This window comes from Callorhinus ursinus, unplaced genomic scaffold, assembly GCF_003265705.2.
Source record: "Callorhinus ursinus isolate GAN/ISIS: 27379988/994484 unplaced genomic scaffold, GSC_fseal_2.0 scaffold107, whole genome shotgun sequence".
Lineage (NCBI taxonomy): Eukaryota > Metazoa > Chordata > Mammalia > Carnivora > Otariidae > Callorhinus > Callorhinus ursinus.
This window is the reverse complement of record NW_027397169.1, coordinates 1356249-1369654: the sequence shown is the minus strand read 5'-3', so window position 1 is coordinate 1369654 and position 13406 is coordinate 1356249. Positions and strand designations below refer to the sequence as shown.

The 13406-nt window shown below is 44.8% G+C and overlaps 1 protein-coding gene across 1 annotated transcript in view; it reads left to right on the top strand.

Moving 5' to 3' along the window:
* The first annotated feature begins 6 nt into the window (after nt 1-6).
* The window catches only part of MUC16 (mucin 16, cell surface associated), a 58754-nt gene continuing 45354 nt past the window's right edge, over nt 7-13406 (top strand). Inside the window, exons 1-11 of the mRNA XM_025862943.2 lie at nt 7-954; nt 2080-2204; nt 2299-2366; nt 4647-4819; nt 7321-7356; nt 7585-7650; nt 8357-8487; nt 8584-8651; nt 9648-9820; nt 11857-11892; nt 12135-12200. Coding sequence (XP_025718728.1) covers nt 102-954; nt 2080-2204; nt 2299-2366; nt 4647-4819; nt 7321-7356; nt 7585-7650; nt 8357-8487; nt 8584-8651; nt 9648-9820; nt 11857-11892; nt 12135-12200 — 1795 coding nt within the window. The 5' untranslated portion in view covers nt 7-101. The remainder of the gene's footprint in view (nt 955-2079; nt 2205-2298; nt 2367-4646; nt 4820-7320; nt 7357-7584; nt 7651-8356; nt 8488-8583; nt 8652-9647; nt 9821-11856; nt 11893-12134; nt 12201-13406) is intronic.

The following is a 13406-nucleotide window of genomic DNA, read 5'->3' as shown; positions in this document are numbered from 1 at the left end:
CCAAAAGTGAACCAGACACCAAACACTCAGTAGGCACCAGTCTTGGGGCAGAAGCCAGTTCAGCTGTTCCAACTCCGACTATCTCCCCTGGTGTACCCGATATGATGACCTCCCAGGTCCCTAGTTCTGAGACAGATGCCAATATGACTATTCCAAGTCTAACTCTTTCTCCTGGTGAACCAGCAACCACAGCCTTATCGGTCCCCCAGTCCAATGCAAAGACAAGCGCAAATTTTCCTGGTTCAGCTGCTTTTCCTCATTTACCAGAGACCGTCGCCTCACCATCCATCCAACCTGAGTTGGAGGTTAGTGAAGCTCTTCCAGCTCAGACTGTTTCCCTCAGTCCAGCGAAAATAACATCCTTCACCACACCTGTGACTGAGACCAGCAGAGTTGATCTAGGTCCAACGATCTCACTTGGTGTTCCTGCGGAAACAGCCTCACTCTCCACCCATCTTGGCACAGACATCACAACGATTTCAAGTTCAACTCTTTCCCCCGTTTTATTGGTGACCACAGGCTTACTGGCCACCAGCCCTGCATCAGGTGCCAGCACAGGTATCCCAACTTCGACTGCTGGTGATCTTGGGCCTGTCAGTACCCCTGCAACCACTGGTGAGCCTTACACCTTAACTTCCTGGGGCACAGAACCCTCACCACCTGTGACCTCAGTTGGACTCCCTGAATTGTCCAAGACTGTGATGGGGAACACTCTGACCTTGATAGCATCAGAGACACCAACACCACCTAAAACCAGTCACGGAAAAGGACTGAATACAACAACTGTCCTGAAAACCACAACTCTTGAGACCACTAATTTAGCTGCTACAGGTTCAGGCCCCATCATAGTAGAGACCACAACCACCTTCAATACATCAGCAGGAAGTCCCTTTGTCCCTGAGACCTCACCTGGGATGTCCACCTTGACCTCTCTGAGTGTGGCTTCAGAAACAAGTAAGAATGACTATTTTTTACTGTAGTAAAAATGTATATATACTATAAAATTGGCCATTCTAAATGTACAATTCAGTGGCATTAATTACATTCACAGTGTTGGAGAAATATTATCCTATCTTTCTCCAAAACTTTTTATCACTTCAAACAGGATCTGTGTACCCATTAGACATTAGCTTTCCTTCCCCACTCAGCTCAGCCCCTGGTAATTCTAATCCACTTCTGTCTTCAATTTGCCTATTTTAGATATCTCATGTATGTGGAATCACATAGTGTATTTGTGTGTGTGTGTGTGTGTGTGTGTGTGTGTGTGTGTGGCTTATTTCACTGAGTGCAATGTCTACATGTCATAGTGTGTATCAGAAATTCATTCCTGTTTATGGATGACTGACATTCCATTGTATGGATGGGCCACATTTTATCTGTCTGCTCATCTGTTGATGGACACTCAGGCTGTTTCCACCCTTTGGCTACTGTGGATAATGCTACTATGAATGTGGGTGTACATGTATCTGTTTGAGTCCCTGTTTCCTATTCTTTGGGGTACATACCTAGAGAAAGAATTGCTCAGTCAGGCGATATACTAGTTCGTTAGGGCAGCAGTAATGAAGTACCAAATACTGGATGTCTTGAACAATAGAAATTTATCAGTTCTGGAGGCTGGAAGGGACCCTGGGAGAATGCGTAGAACATGAACTTTGGAGTCATCCTCTCTGCAGGGGGCAGTAAGGGAGCTGGGGTATCTATCCACCAACTCCCATCAATCATCGCTAGTGGGGTGCTCCCTGGGCCTGTTCATTTCTCCAAGATGAAGAGATGCAGGTGCTACTATGTGCTGAAATGGTAAGAGCCAAGGGAAAGTAGGAGTAGGGTGACTAACTCATCCCAGTTTTCCCAAGACTGTCTCAATTTTCCAACTGGACATCTGCATTCCAGGAACTCACACAGTCCTGGGAAAACTGAGATGGTTGGTCACCCTATGTGGGAGGGTCTTGAACAGCAGGCCAGTCTAGGCCGAACCCCAGCTTGGCGCTGGAGTTAAGGTGTGTCCTTGGAGCCTTCCTTCCCACCCCCAGCCCAGGCCTGACCCAGGACTGGGCTCATTTACTCTTCCTACTACCACAGCTGCAGTTCCTTTCTTGATGCCTTTTACTGTCAACTTCACCATCACCAACCTGCACTACACAGAGGACATGGAAAACTCGAGCTCTGAGATATTCAGTGCCACTGAGAGAAACCTGCAGCACCTGGTGAGAGCCCCCTGCCAATGCTCACCTTGTCCCAAGCCTGCCACACCCCAAAGTCTTGACCCCTCCAGCTCATCACCCTCTCATTTGTTCTCAGCTCGGGACTCTGTTCAAAAACAGCAGCATTGGTTCACTCTATGCTGGCTGCAGTCTGACCTTGCTCAGGTAAGGCTTCTTCCAAAGCACCTACAGAACCCCAATTCACTCCCTTCTTGGTGTCCCACATCCCAGTCAACCACAGCCTTGGGTCTTTGCCAAGAGGCAGCATATCATAGTGGACCCAAAGTGTCTGGGTTTGAACCCTTGCTCTCCCATTTGCAAGCTCTGTGATCTTGGACAAGTTACATAACCTCTCTGTTCTTTAATAACATTATCTACAAAGTAGTGATAATACTAGTACCTTACTAATGGGGTTATTAATCACTAATTGCAATGCCTGGCCCATTGTGAACACTCGATGGGATCTCATAGTATTAGCCAGTGTAGTATCTTTGCCAATTGTGTCCCCAGAATCCCTGACACTGTCCCTGCCCCAGCTCATATCTATCCTATTGGGGACAAACTCTGGACACTGCAGTCCTGCAGTATATTCCTTGAAAAGAGATAGGGACCTTCCCAGAGGATGTTACACAGAACCAAAGGGGAAAACAAACCAAATGCTGAATACTGGCAGGATATATTGCAATTTAAAAACTCACAAATAGACCTGAACTCTACAGAAGTGGCCTGTTTTCTCCTCTCTGCTATGCCCATTTGGTGTCGTCTGAGGTCAGTGGGCTCAGAACCCTTTCCTTACATTTCACGACTCTATGACTTCTCTTTGGGGTCCTGCATCCAGCCAATGCAGGTCATCCTGCCAGAGAGGTGGGTCCTCTACTCACATGGCTTCACGATAAGAGGTTCCTGGAGTGTTGTAGACCAAAACCGTCCTAAATGAGCTCCACCCACCTGCCCCCATCTCCCCATGAGTTGGGGAGAATCAGTAAGGTAATATTGACCATATGATAGGCCACCCAAAAATCTAAGTGATGTACGTGTTTTCGTTCATTTCATCTTTACAACAACATGATTATTATCCCACATTGTAGAAGAGAACACTAGGCTCAGAGTAGTCAAGTTCCTTGAGAGGAGCTAGGATTTGAACCCAAAGGTTCTAGTTTTTGAGTCCCTCCTTTTAACCATGATACAATAGCGCTCAAGGTCACTGGGCTCACCATGTACTTGCATCCTTAAAAGTCCTCAGAACTCCAGTGAGCCTTTGGACTTGAGGGTTATATCTGCCCCTATTTATTGAATTAGAAATTAAAACATATTATAAATATGTATTCATTAATTTATTAAAAGTAATAAATCTATTACATGTTAACACAAACAATATAATTTTTATGAACAATGGCAATATTTCCCTCCCCTCAAAAAAGGCATAACAAGAAGAGAGCCATTGTTTACATTTTTGCAGATATTTTTAATGTCTGGTTTAGGAGAAGACAGTAGGATATCTGCTTCTGCATTTAATCTTTTACAGTATTTCATGTTGTGGCCTCTGGAAAACATTTCACAGTATACTCCTAAGAGAACAAAAGTTAAAATAATGAAAATAATCTTACTTGGTGGACTCTCTGTAAGAGTTTATGACTACCAGGAGTCCCTGGGCCTCATTTTGAGAACCATGCTTTGAATAGTGTGGATAATAGCATGAATTCCCAGGCAGGGGAGGGAGGGGATCTTTCTTCCTGTAAAGCCCCTGCTCTGGGTGAATCACTATAGGTTCAGCTGAAATTCAGGACAAAAGTATTTTTGAACCACATTGGCCCTTATCACCTCTTAATTCATTTTCTCTGTTTTTCTCCAAACTTGGTTACCTGCTCCAAAGGTGCTCCCATGGAGTTGACCTCAACCTTGGGATTCACCAACATGAAACAAAGTCTTCCCTTCAAGCTCCATGATGGTTGTTGCACAATGTCACAACCAGCCACGGGGGTGACTCCCTCACCTCCTCCAAGGTCTTCAGTCCTTTGCTGTTCCCTTCCACATGCTGCCTGGGCTCAGGATTCTCCTTTCCTCCCAGGAGCTCCACACCCCCAATCTTACAGCCCAAGCAGGACTCAGCTACTGGAGGGGATGCCATCTGTACTTACCTTCTTGAATGGACAGGGACTGTACTGGGCGCTGGTAGTTGAAACAATGAGCATGAACCAATTAATAAAAAGATGGGGGAGCAAAAGAAGAAAATTAGGTGCAGAGTAGCCCTGGAGAACACGTAAGGTGGGATGGTCTGGATCCCCCATATCAGACAGAAAAAGATGTGTTTGAGACAGCAGGTGAAACCCTGAGAAGACTACTAACATAAACACCAAGGGGTACAATTGAAGGAAGGAGTCGTCAGGATTGGTCAGCTCCCAAGTGTCTCTGCCCATCCCTATTCCCATGTCCTTCCTTCCCCAGGGCTGAAAAGGATGGAACAAGCACCAGAATGGACGCGGTCTGCACCTACCGCCCAGATCCCACAGGCTTCAGTCTGGACAGAGAGGGGCTATCCTGGGAGCTAAGCCAGCAGACCCATGGTGTCACTCAGCTGGGCCCTTACACCCTGGACAGGGACAGTCTCTGTGTCAATGGTGAGTACCTCCATTGCTGTTGGGGTCTCCTCCTGAGCCCCAGATGGGGTTTCCTTGCAGTGCAATTTCTCAATACCTGTGTTCATAGTTCTGGGCCAACCCAGATTTCCATAGGGAAATTCTGTTCCAACAGAATACCTACAGAGCAGCCTGCCTGCCTGCCTCCCCTCCCTTTCTTCTTTCTTTCTTCTTTCTTCTTTCTTCTCCTTCTTCTTCTCCTTCTTCCTTCCTTCCTTCCTTCCTTCCTTCCTTCCTTCCTTCCTTCCTTTTTCTTTCTTTCTTTCTCTCTAGTAAAAGTAATATTTATTTTTGTACACTGTCATTTTAAATATTAGAAACTTTGAGAATGAAAGGGGTTTGGGGGAGGAAACTCTTAGGAACCTTCTTATCACATTGTTTACAATACAGCCATGACTTTTTCTATGCCAGGGTGAATTGTCCTATTACTTTCTAAGTTTCAGTCAGATTCTAGCATTTTACCCTATGTGCTTTCAATATGGTAAATTATCTCTGAAAATTTCATTAATGTGAAGTTTTGTTTGCTGATGTCACTTCTTTTGGCTATCCTCACCTTTTTTGTTACTCTCCTCGTGAATGCTGATAAGTTTGTCTTCACTACATTCCTCTGGTTGCACAAATGGAGTCTCACAAATATCAGCAGTGTGAATATTCCATGGTCAGTTAATTTGTCTCTAAGTCCTACTATTATTTATTTTTATTTTGTTTAAGTTTTTGTTTTAATTCCAGTTGGATAACAGTGTTCTGTTAGTTTCAGGTGTACAGTATAGTGAGTGATTCAACACTTTCATACAACACCTAATGCTCACAGAACAACTTCTAAAGTCTGGAAATAAAGGCTCCCTGCATAGTCTTCTTCATTGCAGTGACCTTTCACAGAAACCCAACTGGAGCATGAAGCTATCAGGGAAGGAAGAGTATAAAACAAGCCCACAGTGGCTGTTGGCATTCATTCCTCCCCAACAGGAAATGAGTTCCCAAGGTTGTGACTGATCTGCTTCTTTCTCTTTGTTATGATAGTCTGTGACCTTTTGCTCATCCTCCAGGGGCCAGCCAGACCACATCCCACCTGAGAATCAAACAACAAAGCTGTTAGCAATGTTTTTTAGCAATAAATCCCTCCTCAACAATGCCCTTAGCAACAAAACCCACAGTCACACCTATACTAAAGGCTAGTGTTTATTGAGGGATGCTTGTGATCCAGAACATTGTGTGTATTATGTTTTACAAATCCTGTCCAACACTCTGTGACATATTATGTATATTTTACAGAGGAACAAGCAAGGCTCAAGGAGGGAAATCTACTTTCCCAAGATCAGACAGCTAATATAAGTGGTAGCATCACAACTCAAACCCTAAATTAGCTCTAAGGCCCCCAAAAGGCCCCCTAACTACTAGGCTACACTGCAGACAAACTCATCTAGAACAAGCCTCAAATATCAGGATGGGAAGGCATATCACGGAGCCCCTAATACAACAGTTTAAACCAATGCTCAATTAATTATGTCTCCACTGTATTGACTTTGACATTGTCTTTCTATCTGGATTAAAACCTGTATTATATTTCAATAGTCCTTAAGAATTACTTAAAGCTGTAGCTCACATTGTGGGTTTGGGTGGTTTACAGGTCTTTCTTTAAGCCCTGGTCCTGGTTTTTTGCTCATCCTGTGTCCCTGGGCAAGCCATGCAACCTCTCTAGGCGTCATTGTCTATTTTTAGAATGGAATTTTTAAAAACGTCATTTAAGATTATTGTAAAGGTCAACTGGTATAAAACCTGAATAATCTAAGTAAACCACAGGGCTCTCTCCACTAGGTCCAGTCTTAAAGAAGAGTTTCATTTCAAGAAACCCAGTCAGACCACCAAATATAAACTAGGTCTAAGTTTTACTTCCATTCCCTACAGAACATCAGAGAAGACCCAGTCCATGATCCAGAACCATACTTATTCAAACCCTCTTTTCCTCAATTCCCTCTTACTCTCCAACTTTATACTCTCTGGTTGACTCCCACCTCTGTCTGCCTGTCTCACTCTCTCACCCTCATGATCTCAGTTCAACATTACAGAAGTCCAGGAACTATGTCAAAGATCACGCTGTCTCTGAAGAGTAGGGTAGTGGGAAAAACTCAGAGACCAAGGAAAGAGTTATATTTAATTGGTGAAGAAAACACAAATAAAGCTGGAAACACTCTCATAAAATTGTTGTGGCTAGTACTCATTTGGTGAGGTTGATATTGTCCCAGGCACCTAGTGAACCCCCATAAGATGAGGGGTATTTTGATCATTATTGTCTTTGTGGTTGATGATCATGAGGACGACACAACTGTGAGCACCAGAGTACAAGGCAGTTAACCCCTAAAGAGTTGATGAGTCTCAGAGGAAGCACTTGAGAAGGTTTGCGTTGTGTGTTTCAAGTCATACCCCTCATCCTTTTCTTAGCGTCCTCCCATCAGCTTACTCTTCCTCTCTGGCTCTCTCTGCAGGTTATAACTATCAGTACTGGATCCCCACCACCAGCAGTAAGTCACAAGGACCCAGATGTCCCTGCATCCCTGGGACACTTCCTCCTTACGCCTGCTCCCCGGGGTGGGGGGGGAATGTACCCACCCCCCGCCAGGTTCTCAGCCCCAAAGCAGCTCCAGACGACCCATTAGAGATACGAGCTCCTGTCAACAGCCCTGTCCTCTCACTGCTTCATGATTGGGACCAACAATTTATATTCATGTTGTATTCTTTCATTCCTTCAGCTCCGCTGACTTCTACATTCTCTCCAGGACTCCCTGCATCTCTGCCTCCCACCCCCAACTCTACAGGTAGGAGTCTAACCTCTAAGTCGCACGGAACTTCAACTCCTGTTCTGGTTGGTGAATCCTGCATGATCTGGACCGTGCTGCCCACCCAGCCCCAGCCTGTCCCACTATCTCCCTTGCTCCCTCCTCTCTGGCCATACCAGCCTCATTTCTGTTCTTCCAAGGACCAAACATCCTTCCATCCTCAGGGCCTTTCCTCTCACTATAATGGGAACTCAGCTCTGTTCCTGGTTTCTCTTTGTCCTTCAGATTCAGGTCAGCTGGCTCTTGCTCAGACCTCCTCCTACAAAGTAGCATTTCCCCATATCCCACACATAGATGGAACCTAATCTCTATTCTATCTCTATGATCATTTCTTTCATGGAAATTACTACTGTTTGGATTTGTTGACTGCTCAAGTATTTGTAGCCCCAGATCTGAGCACAAAGGTCTTGGTCCCTCCTCTTCCTACTAAAATGTCAATGACAGGTCAGCCTTTGGACACTCTGGGATGAGAAGATTGAGGTTTCCTTTTGAGGTGACATGACACAGCTAAATGGAGGTCCACTCTCCTCCCTTGGCTGGCTGAGGAGGGAGGAGATCCCAGATGGGATATCTCAGGATTTACCTACTGGATACTATGGACAGAGAGACAGTACTAGTCCCTTCCCCCGAACATACAGCTCAGGCCTAAGACTGTGATGGGTCTCTCCTCTCTCTCTCCCTCCAGCTGCAGGTGTGGGTCCCGCCCTGGTGCCATTCACCCTCAACTTCACCATCACCAACCTGCTCTGCACCCCAGACATGAGGCACCCAGGCTCCATGAAGTTCAATTCCACTGAGAGGGTCCTGAAGAGCCTGGTAAGAACCTGACAATGCCTTCCCTGGCCTGCCTTGTCTTTGCCCCACCCACTCACCTCAGCCCCTCCTGCTCACCTCTCTCTCCTTCCTCCCCAGCTTGGTCCCTTATTTAAGAACACCAGTATTGGCCCACTGTACTCTGGTTGCAGACTGACCTTGCTCAGGTGAGACTTCCTTCCCTTACAACATGAAGGCTTGCACTGCCACAGGCAAGTTCACCTAAAGGTGAGGACCTGAACATAGCAACTAAAAAAATCATAAATGACTGGGGCCTTCCAGGAATTCAGATGGATGGCATGCCTTCTGGCTGAGTGTATCAGAGAGGGCTTCCTGAAAGAAATAACTGTCAAATAAAGGTCTTAAATTACTTGGATAAGCAGAGCCATGGAGCATTCATGCTCACTAGCCAGAAAGGGCAGGACTGACTCATTAGGCAGACATGAAATGAAGTACCTCAGGCTATCCTCTGTGACAGGTGCTAAGGGCACCGAGAGAATCAGTCTTGGGCCTTTCCCTCAGTATAGAGAGGATAGCAGCCATATGGACTTAAAACCATAATAGGAACAGGATTAATACAATGATAAAGCACTACACGGAGGTGATAGGAGCCCATAGGATGAACTTTTAGCTCATTGTCGACATTGAGTGGAGACACTCTACAGAAGGTGATGCCTGGGCTGAATGAACATTAGCCAGAAGAAACTTTGGCAAAGGTATTTCAAGAGGTGGCTATCCCTCAGATCTATGGGGAACCATGAAGTTGTAAGCAGAGCCTTGATGTGATGTCATTTATTTTAAGTAGTGCACTGGTAGATATGGGGATGGGAAAATTTGACATGAGGATGGGACAGGAGGTGGGAAAACCAGTGAGATGTTGAGCTGGACCTGGATGTTGCTTGGTTGGGGGGGACCAAGGACAGGGGAAGATCCAGGATGCTTCCACATGTTTGGCTCTACATGTTTGGCTCATCCTAGATGAAAAGGTCCCAGAAAAGAATGCACATGAGGAACTAGACAAGACCCAGTAAGAAAAATGTCATCAAACCGAGGCTGAGTCTGGGGCTGGGGCCGGGGGCAGCAAGCTGAAGACAAGAGTTGAACAAGGTATATAACTCTCCCACATCTCAGGATGCCCCTATTCCCATGTCCCAACACCCTAGGACTGAGAAGGGCGGAGCAGCAACTGGAGTGGATGCCATCTGCACCTACCATCCTGACCCCATGGGCCGCAGGCTAAACAGAGTAGAACTATACCAGGAACTGAATCAGCTGACCCACGGTGTCACCTGGCTGGGCACCTACACCCTGGACAGAGACAGTCTCTACGTCAATGGTGAGTGTCTGTGCTGCAGTTGGGGTCTCCAGTCCCATGCTTCTTTATGCCAGTAGTTCTCAACCGGGATGATTCTGCTCCCCAGGAGACATTGACAATGTCTGGAGATATTGATATTGGCATGTCATAGTTGGAGTGTTACTGGTGACATCTAGTGGGTAGAGGCCAGGGGTGTTGCTAAACATCCCACAATACACAATGCAGCCCTCCACCATGAAGAATTATCTAGACCATATTGTCAATAATGCTGAGTTTGAGAAATTATTGTATACAAATTTATAGTTCTGATGCAAACCTAGCATTTCCTTGGGGACTCATTTTTGAATGCTTAACACACCATGAGAGGCTGATTTCCTTTTCCTTTTCACCTACTGGATGACATCTTTCTTCCTCCTTATTTCCACTGCTTCCCATCGGAGCCTAACTGGAGCATGCAGACTCTAGGGAAAGAAGTGGGTGATATAGAACTCTGTGGCTAAGGTTTCTGAATGGGTAGTGGGTAACCATGCCAGCCCTCACCCCATGTCATTCTCTCCTTCATGACAACCAATGTTCTAAGTTCCCACAGGCCAGTCAGAGCTACACAGACTTGATGAGATAACATCACACTAACACATACTCCATGAGTAATAACTATGCACATAACACCGTTGACAACAATGCCCCTAAAAGCAATGCTAACACTGAGAATAGTAACTGTAATCGTGGCTAATTCCTATCAAAACATTCCGATGTGTCAGGAACTGTGATAAAGTCTTCATTTGTATTATCTCATATTAATCTTACCCAAAACCCTGTGAGTTTTTATAGTCATTTTTACAGAGAAAGCCATCATGCGTTCAGACAGGAAGTCATTTGCTCGAGATAATCCATCCATCATGCATGACGGAGTCAAGACTCAAACAAACCCAGAACTGAATCTAAACCCCAAGGTCCTAACCACAAGGCAACACCACAGACCACCCAGATATAGAAAGCCGCAAATCTCAGGATAGGAAGGGGCATGAATGACTTCTAGCCTAACAATCTAGCCTGATCCTTGATTAGTTATTTCCCCTCTGTATCAACTTGGAGATTTCCTTAAAGCAATGGTTAATAGTTTGAGGGTTGGTGAGTGATAGATCTCTGTTTTATGTGATGCTGAACAAGCTGTAAAACTTCTCTAGGCTTTAATATCCCATTTTCAGAATGGAATAAACATACATACCACGCAAGATTGTCCTGATAGCCAAATGAGAGAGTTCAGGAATAACTCAAGTAAATCACGGGGCTCCCCTGGGTCCAGTCTTTACTCCCACCCCTCACAGAGCATCCAAGGAGATGACCATGACTCAGAGAAACACTCATGAAAAATTCTCTTTTCCCCAATTCCTTTCAGACTCCAATTTTCATACCATCCATCTGACCTCCAATTCTCTTCTCATGTTCATTATCCTAGCCCATTTCCAAAGTTTCTCTAATATTCTAAACCACATGTACATTCCCTCTCCTCCATTTTGTTCACTTCCACAGGCCACTCTCTCAGCCTGCCACAATTTTGTCACTTCTACATCACACACACACACACACACACACACACACACACACACACACACACACACAAAACCCAGAAACTAAGCTAGAAAGATAAAGTCATATTATCATAAAATTTTGTGAAGCGAGAGAAGCTAAGAGAGCAAGGATGAAGTTATCTTTGTGAATTGAGAGGACGTGGATAAGGTTTGGAACACACCTGTTTGTAAATCTGCCCCATTTCCTTGTCGTGTGTTGTTTAGCATTATTTCTGGTGCATAGTACATTCCCAATAGATAGGGACAGCTCTTACTATTGTATTTTTCCTTTGGCAATAGTAGCGGTGATGATGTTCATCATTATTTGCAAAGGACAAGGCACAAAAGGGCGCTGAATAAAATGTAGCCATTATCGTTCATTTATAAATCTCAGCAAGTTTGTTAATGAATTTCATCTCTAGGTCTACCATCTACCCCTTCCTTAACGCTTAACCCATTATAACAGTCCTTTACTCCTTTCTGCAGGTTATAACCATCAGTACTGGACCCCTACCACCAGCAGTGAGTATTCAAGACTCAAATTTCAATGCCCACTGAACCCTTATTCCTCAAAGCACATTGTTCTGGAGAGAAGCTGCCAATGCTCCCTCCCTAAGTGTCCAGCCAAAGACTCAGAGGAGTCCCCTACTCACCCAGGGTCTTGCTCTGAGTCCAAACAGAAGCCCAAATTCTAATGAACAGCTTCTGTCCCACGTTCATTCAGGATGAGACTTAATAATTTTTCCCATGTTCTTTTTTCTCAGCTCCAGTGACTTCTACATTCTCTCCAGAATCTTCCACAACTCTGTCCCCCATCCTCAGCTCTACAGGTAGGAGTCTGCTCTCTGGGACCTGTGAAACTTCAACTCCACATGGTCTGGTTGCCATCAACCACCTGGCCTCAGCCTATCCTACGCACTTTCTCCTTCGCTCTCTAAGCTTTGGCCACATCAGACACTTGTCTGTTCCTCTAGGCTCCTAACCTCTGTCTGGCCTTTATACTAGCTCTTCCTGGAGGTCAGCTGCACCTGGCACCTTATTGCCTTTCAAATCTCAGTTCAACCATCACCTTCTTTGAAAGACCCTCCTAGACCACCTTATAGGAAGTAGCACATCTGAATACACAACTGGCCCACAGGTTTTCTCTATCCACCACCGTGAGTATTTTCTCATGGAATTTACTACTATTGGCTTTATTCAGTCTTTATGTATTTGTCACCTTGAAGCTGAGTAACTAGTCTTCACTCACTTTATATTTATTGATTGGATGAATGGATGAATGTAGCAATCTTGTATATGTCCACGTTCATGAATTGTATTTGAACATCCAGAAAATCATGCAGGATCTCAGTCATGAATTTGGTTCTTGCTCTGTCTCTTCATCTTGCCCAGATGAGGGCCCTTGAGTTTCCAGGAACCTGATACAGGGGCTTGATTTATGTCAGGAAACCTGTCTTACTCCAACTCTTAAGATTTATTTTAAAAATTGGGTCTATGCATATTTTTCAAGTTTACGCCATGACCCAGGCTGGGCGTTCCTGACCTTTAATCTTGCCACAGGAGTCTGGAGTTGTAGGATACAAGCTGGTGTCCTGTAATTTGAATTCTGCCTTCTGGAATTCTGTGTTTCATGGGTCAAGACACTGCAAACTTTTTACAAGCTTTAGACAGAATGCACACTCTCCATGTCCTTACAGCTCCACCCTGATCAACTCAACCAATCTGTAACAGACCTAACTCCTGCAAGCTCGTAAATATGTGACATGTGCCATAGACCAAGTTTTTCCACGATTGATGACGTCATTTTTCTATAGATGCATTCAAGACTTCTTCATCTTTGGTTTTCAGAAGTTTGAGTATGATGTATCTGAGCATGGTTTTCTTTCAGCTTACACTGTTTGGGATTTTCGAAGCTTCCTAGATCTGAAAATGTATGTTTTCAAGAAATTTGGGAAAGTTTTAGCTATTTTATTTTTTTTCCCAGTTATCCAGTACCATTTATTTAGAAAATGCCTTTCTCCATTAAATTGTACAGG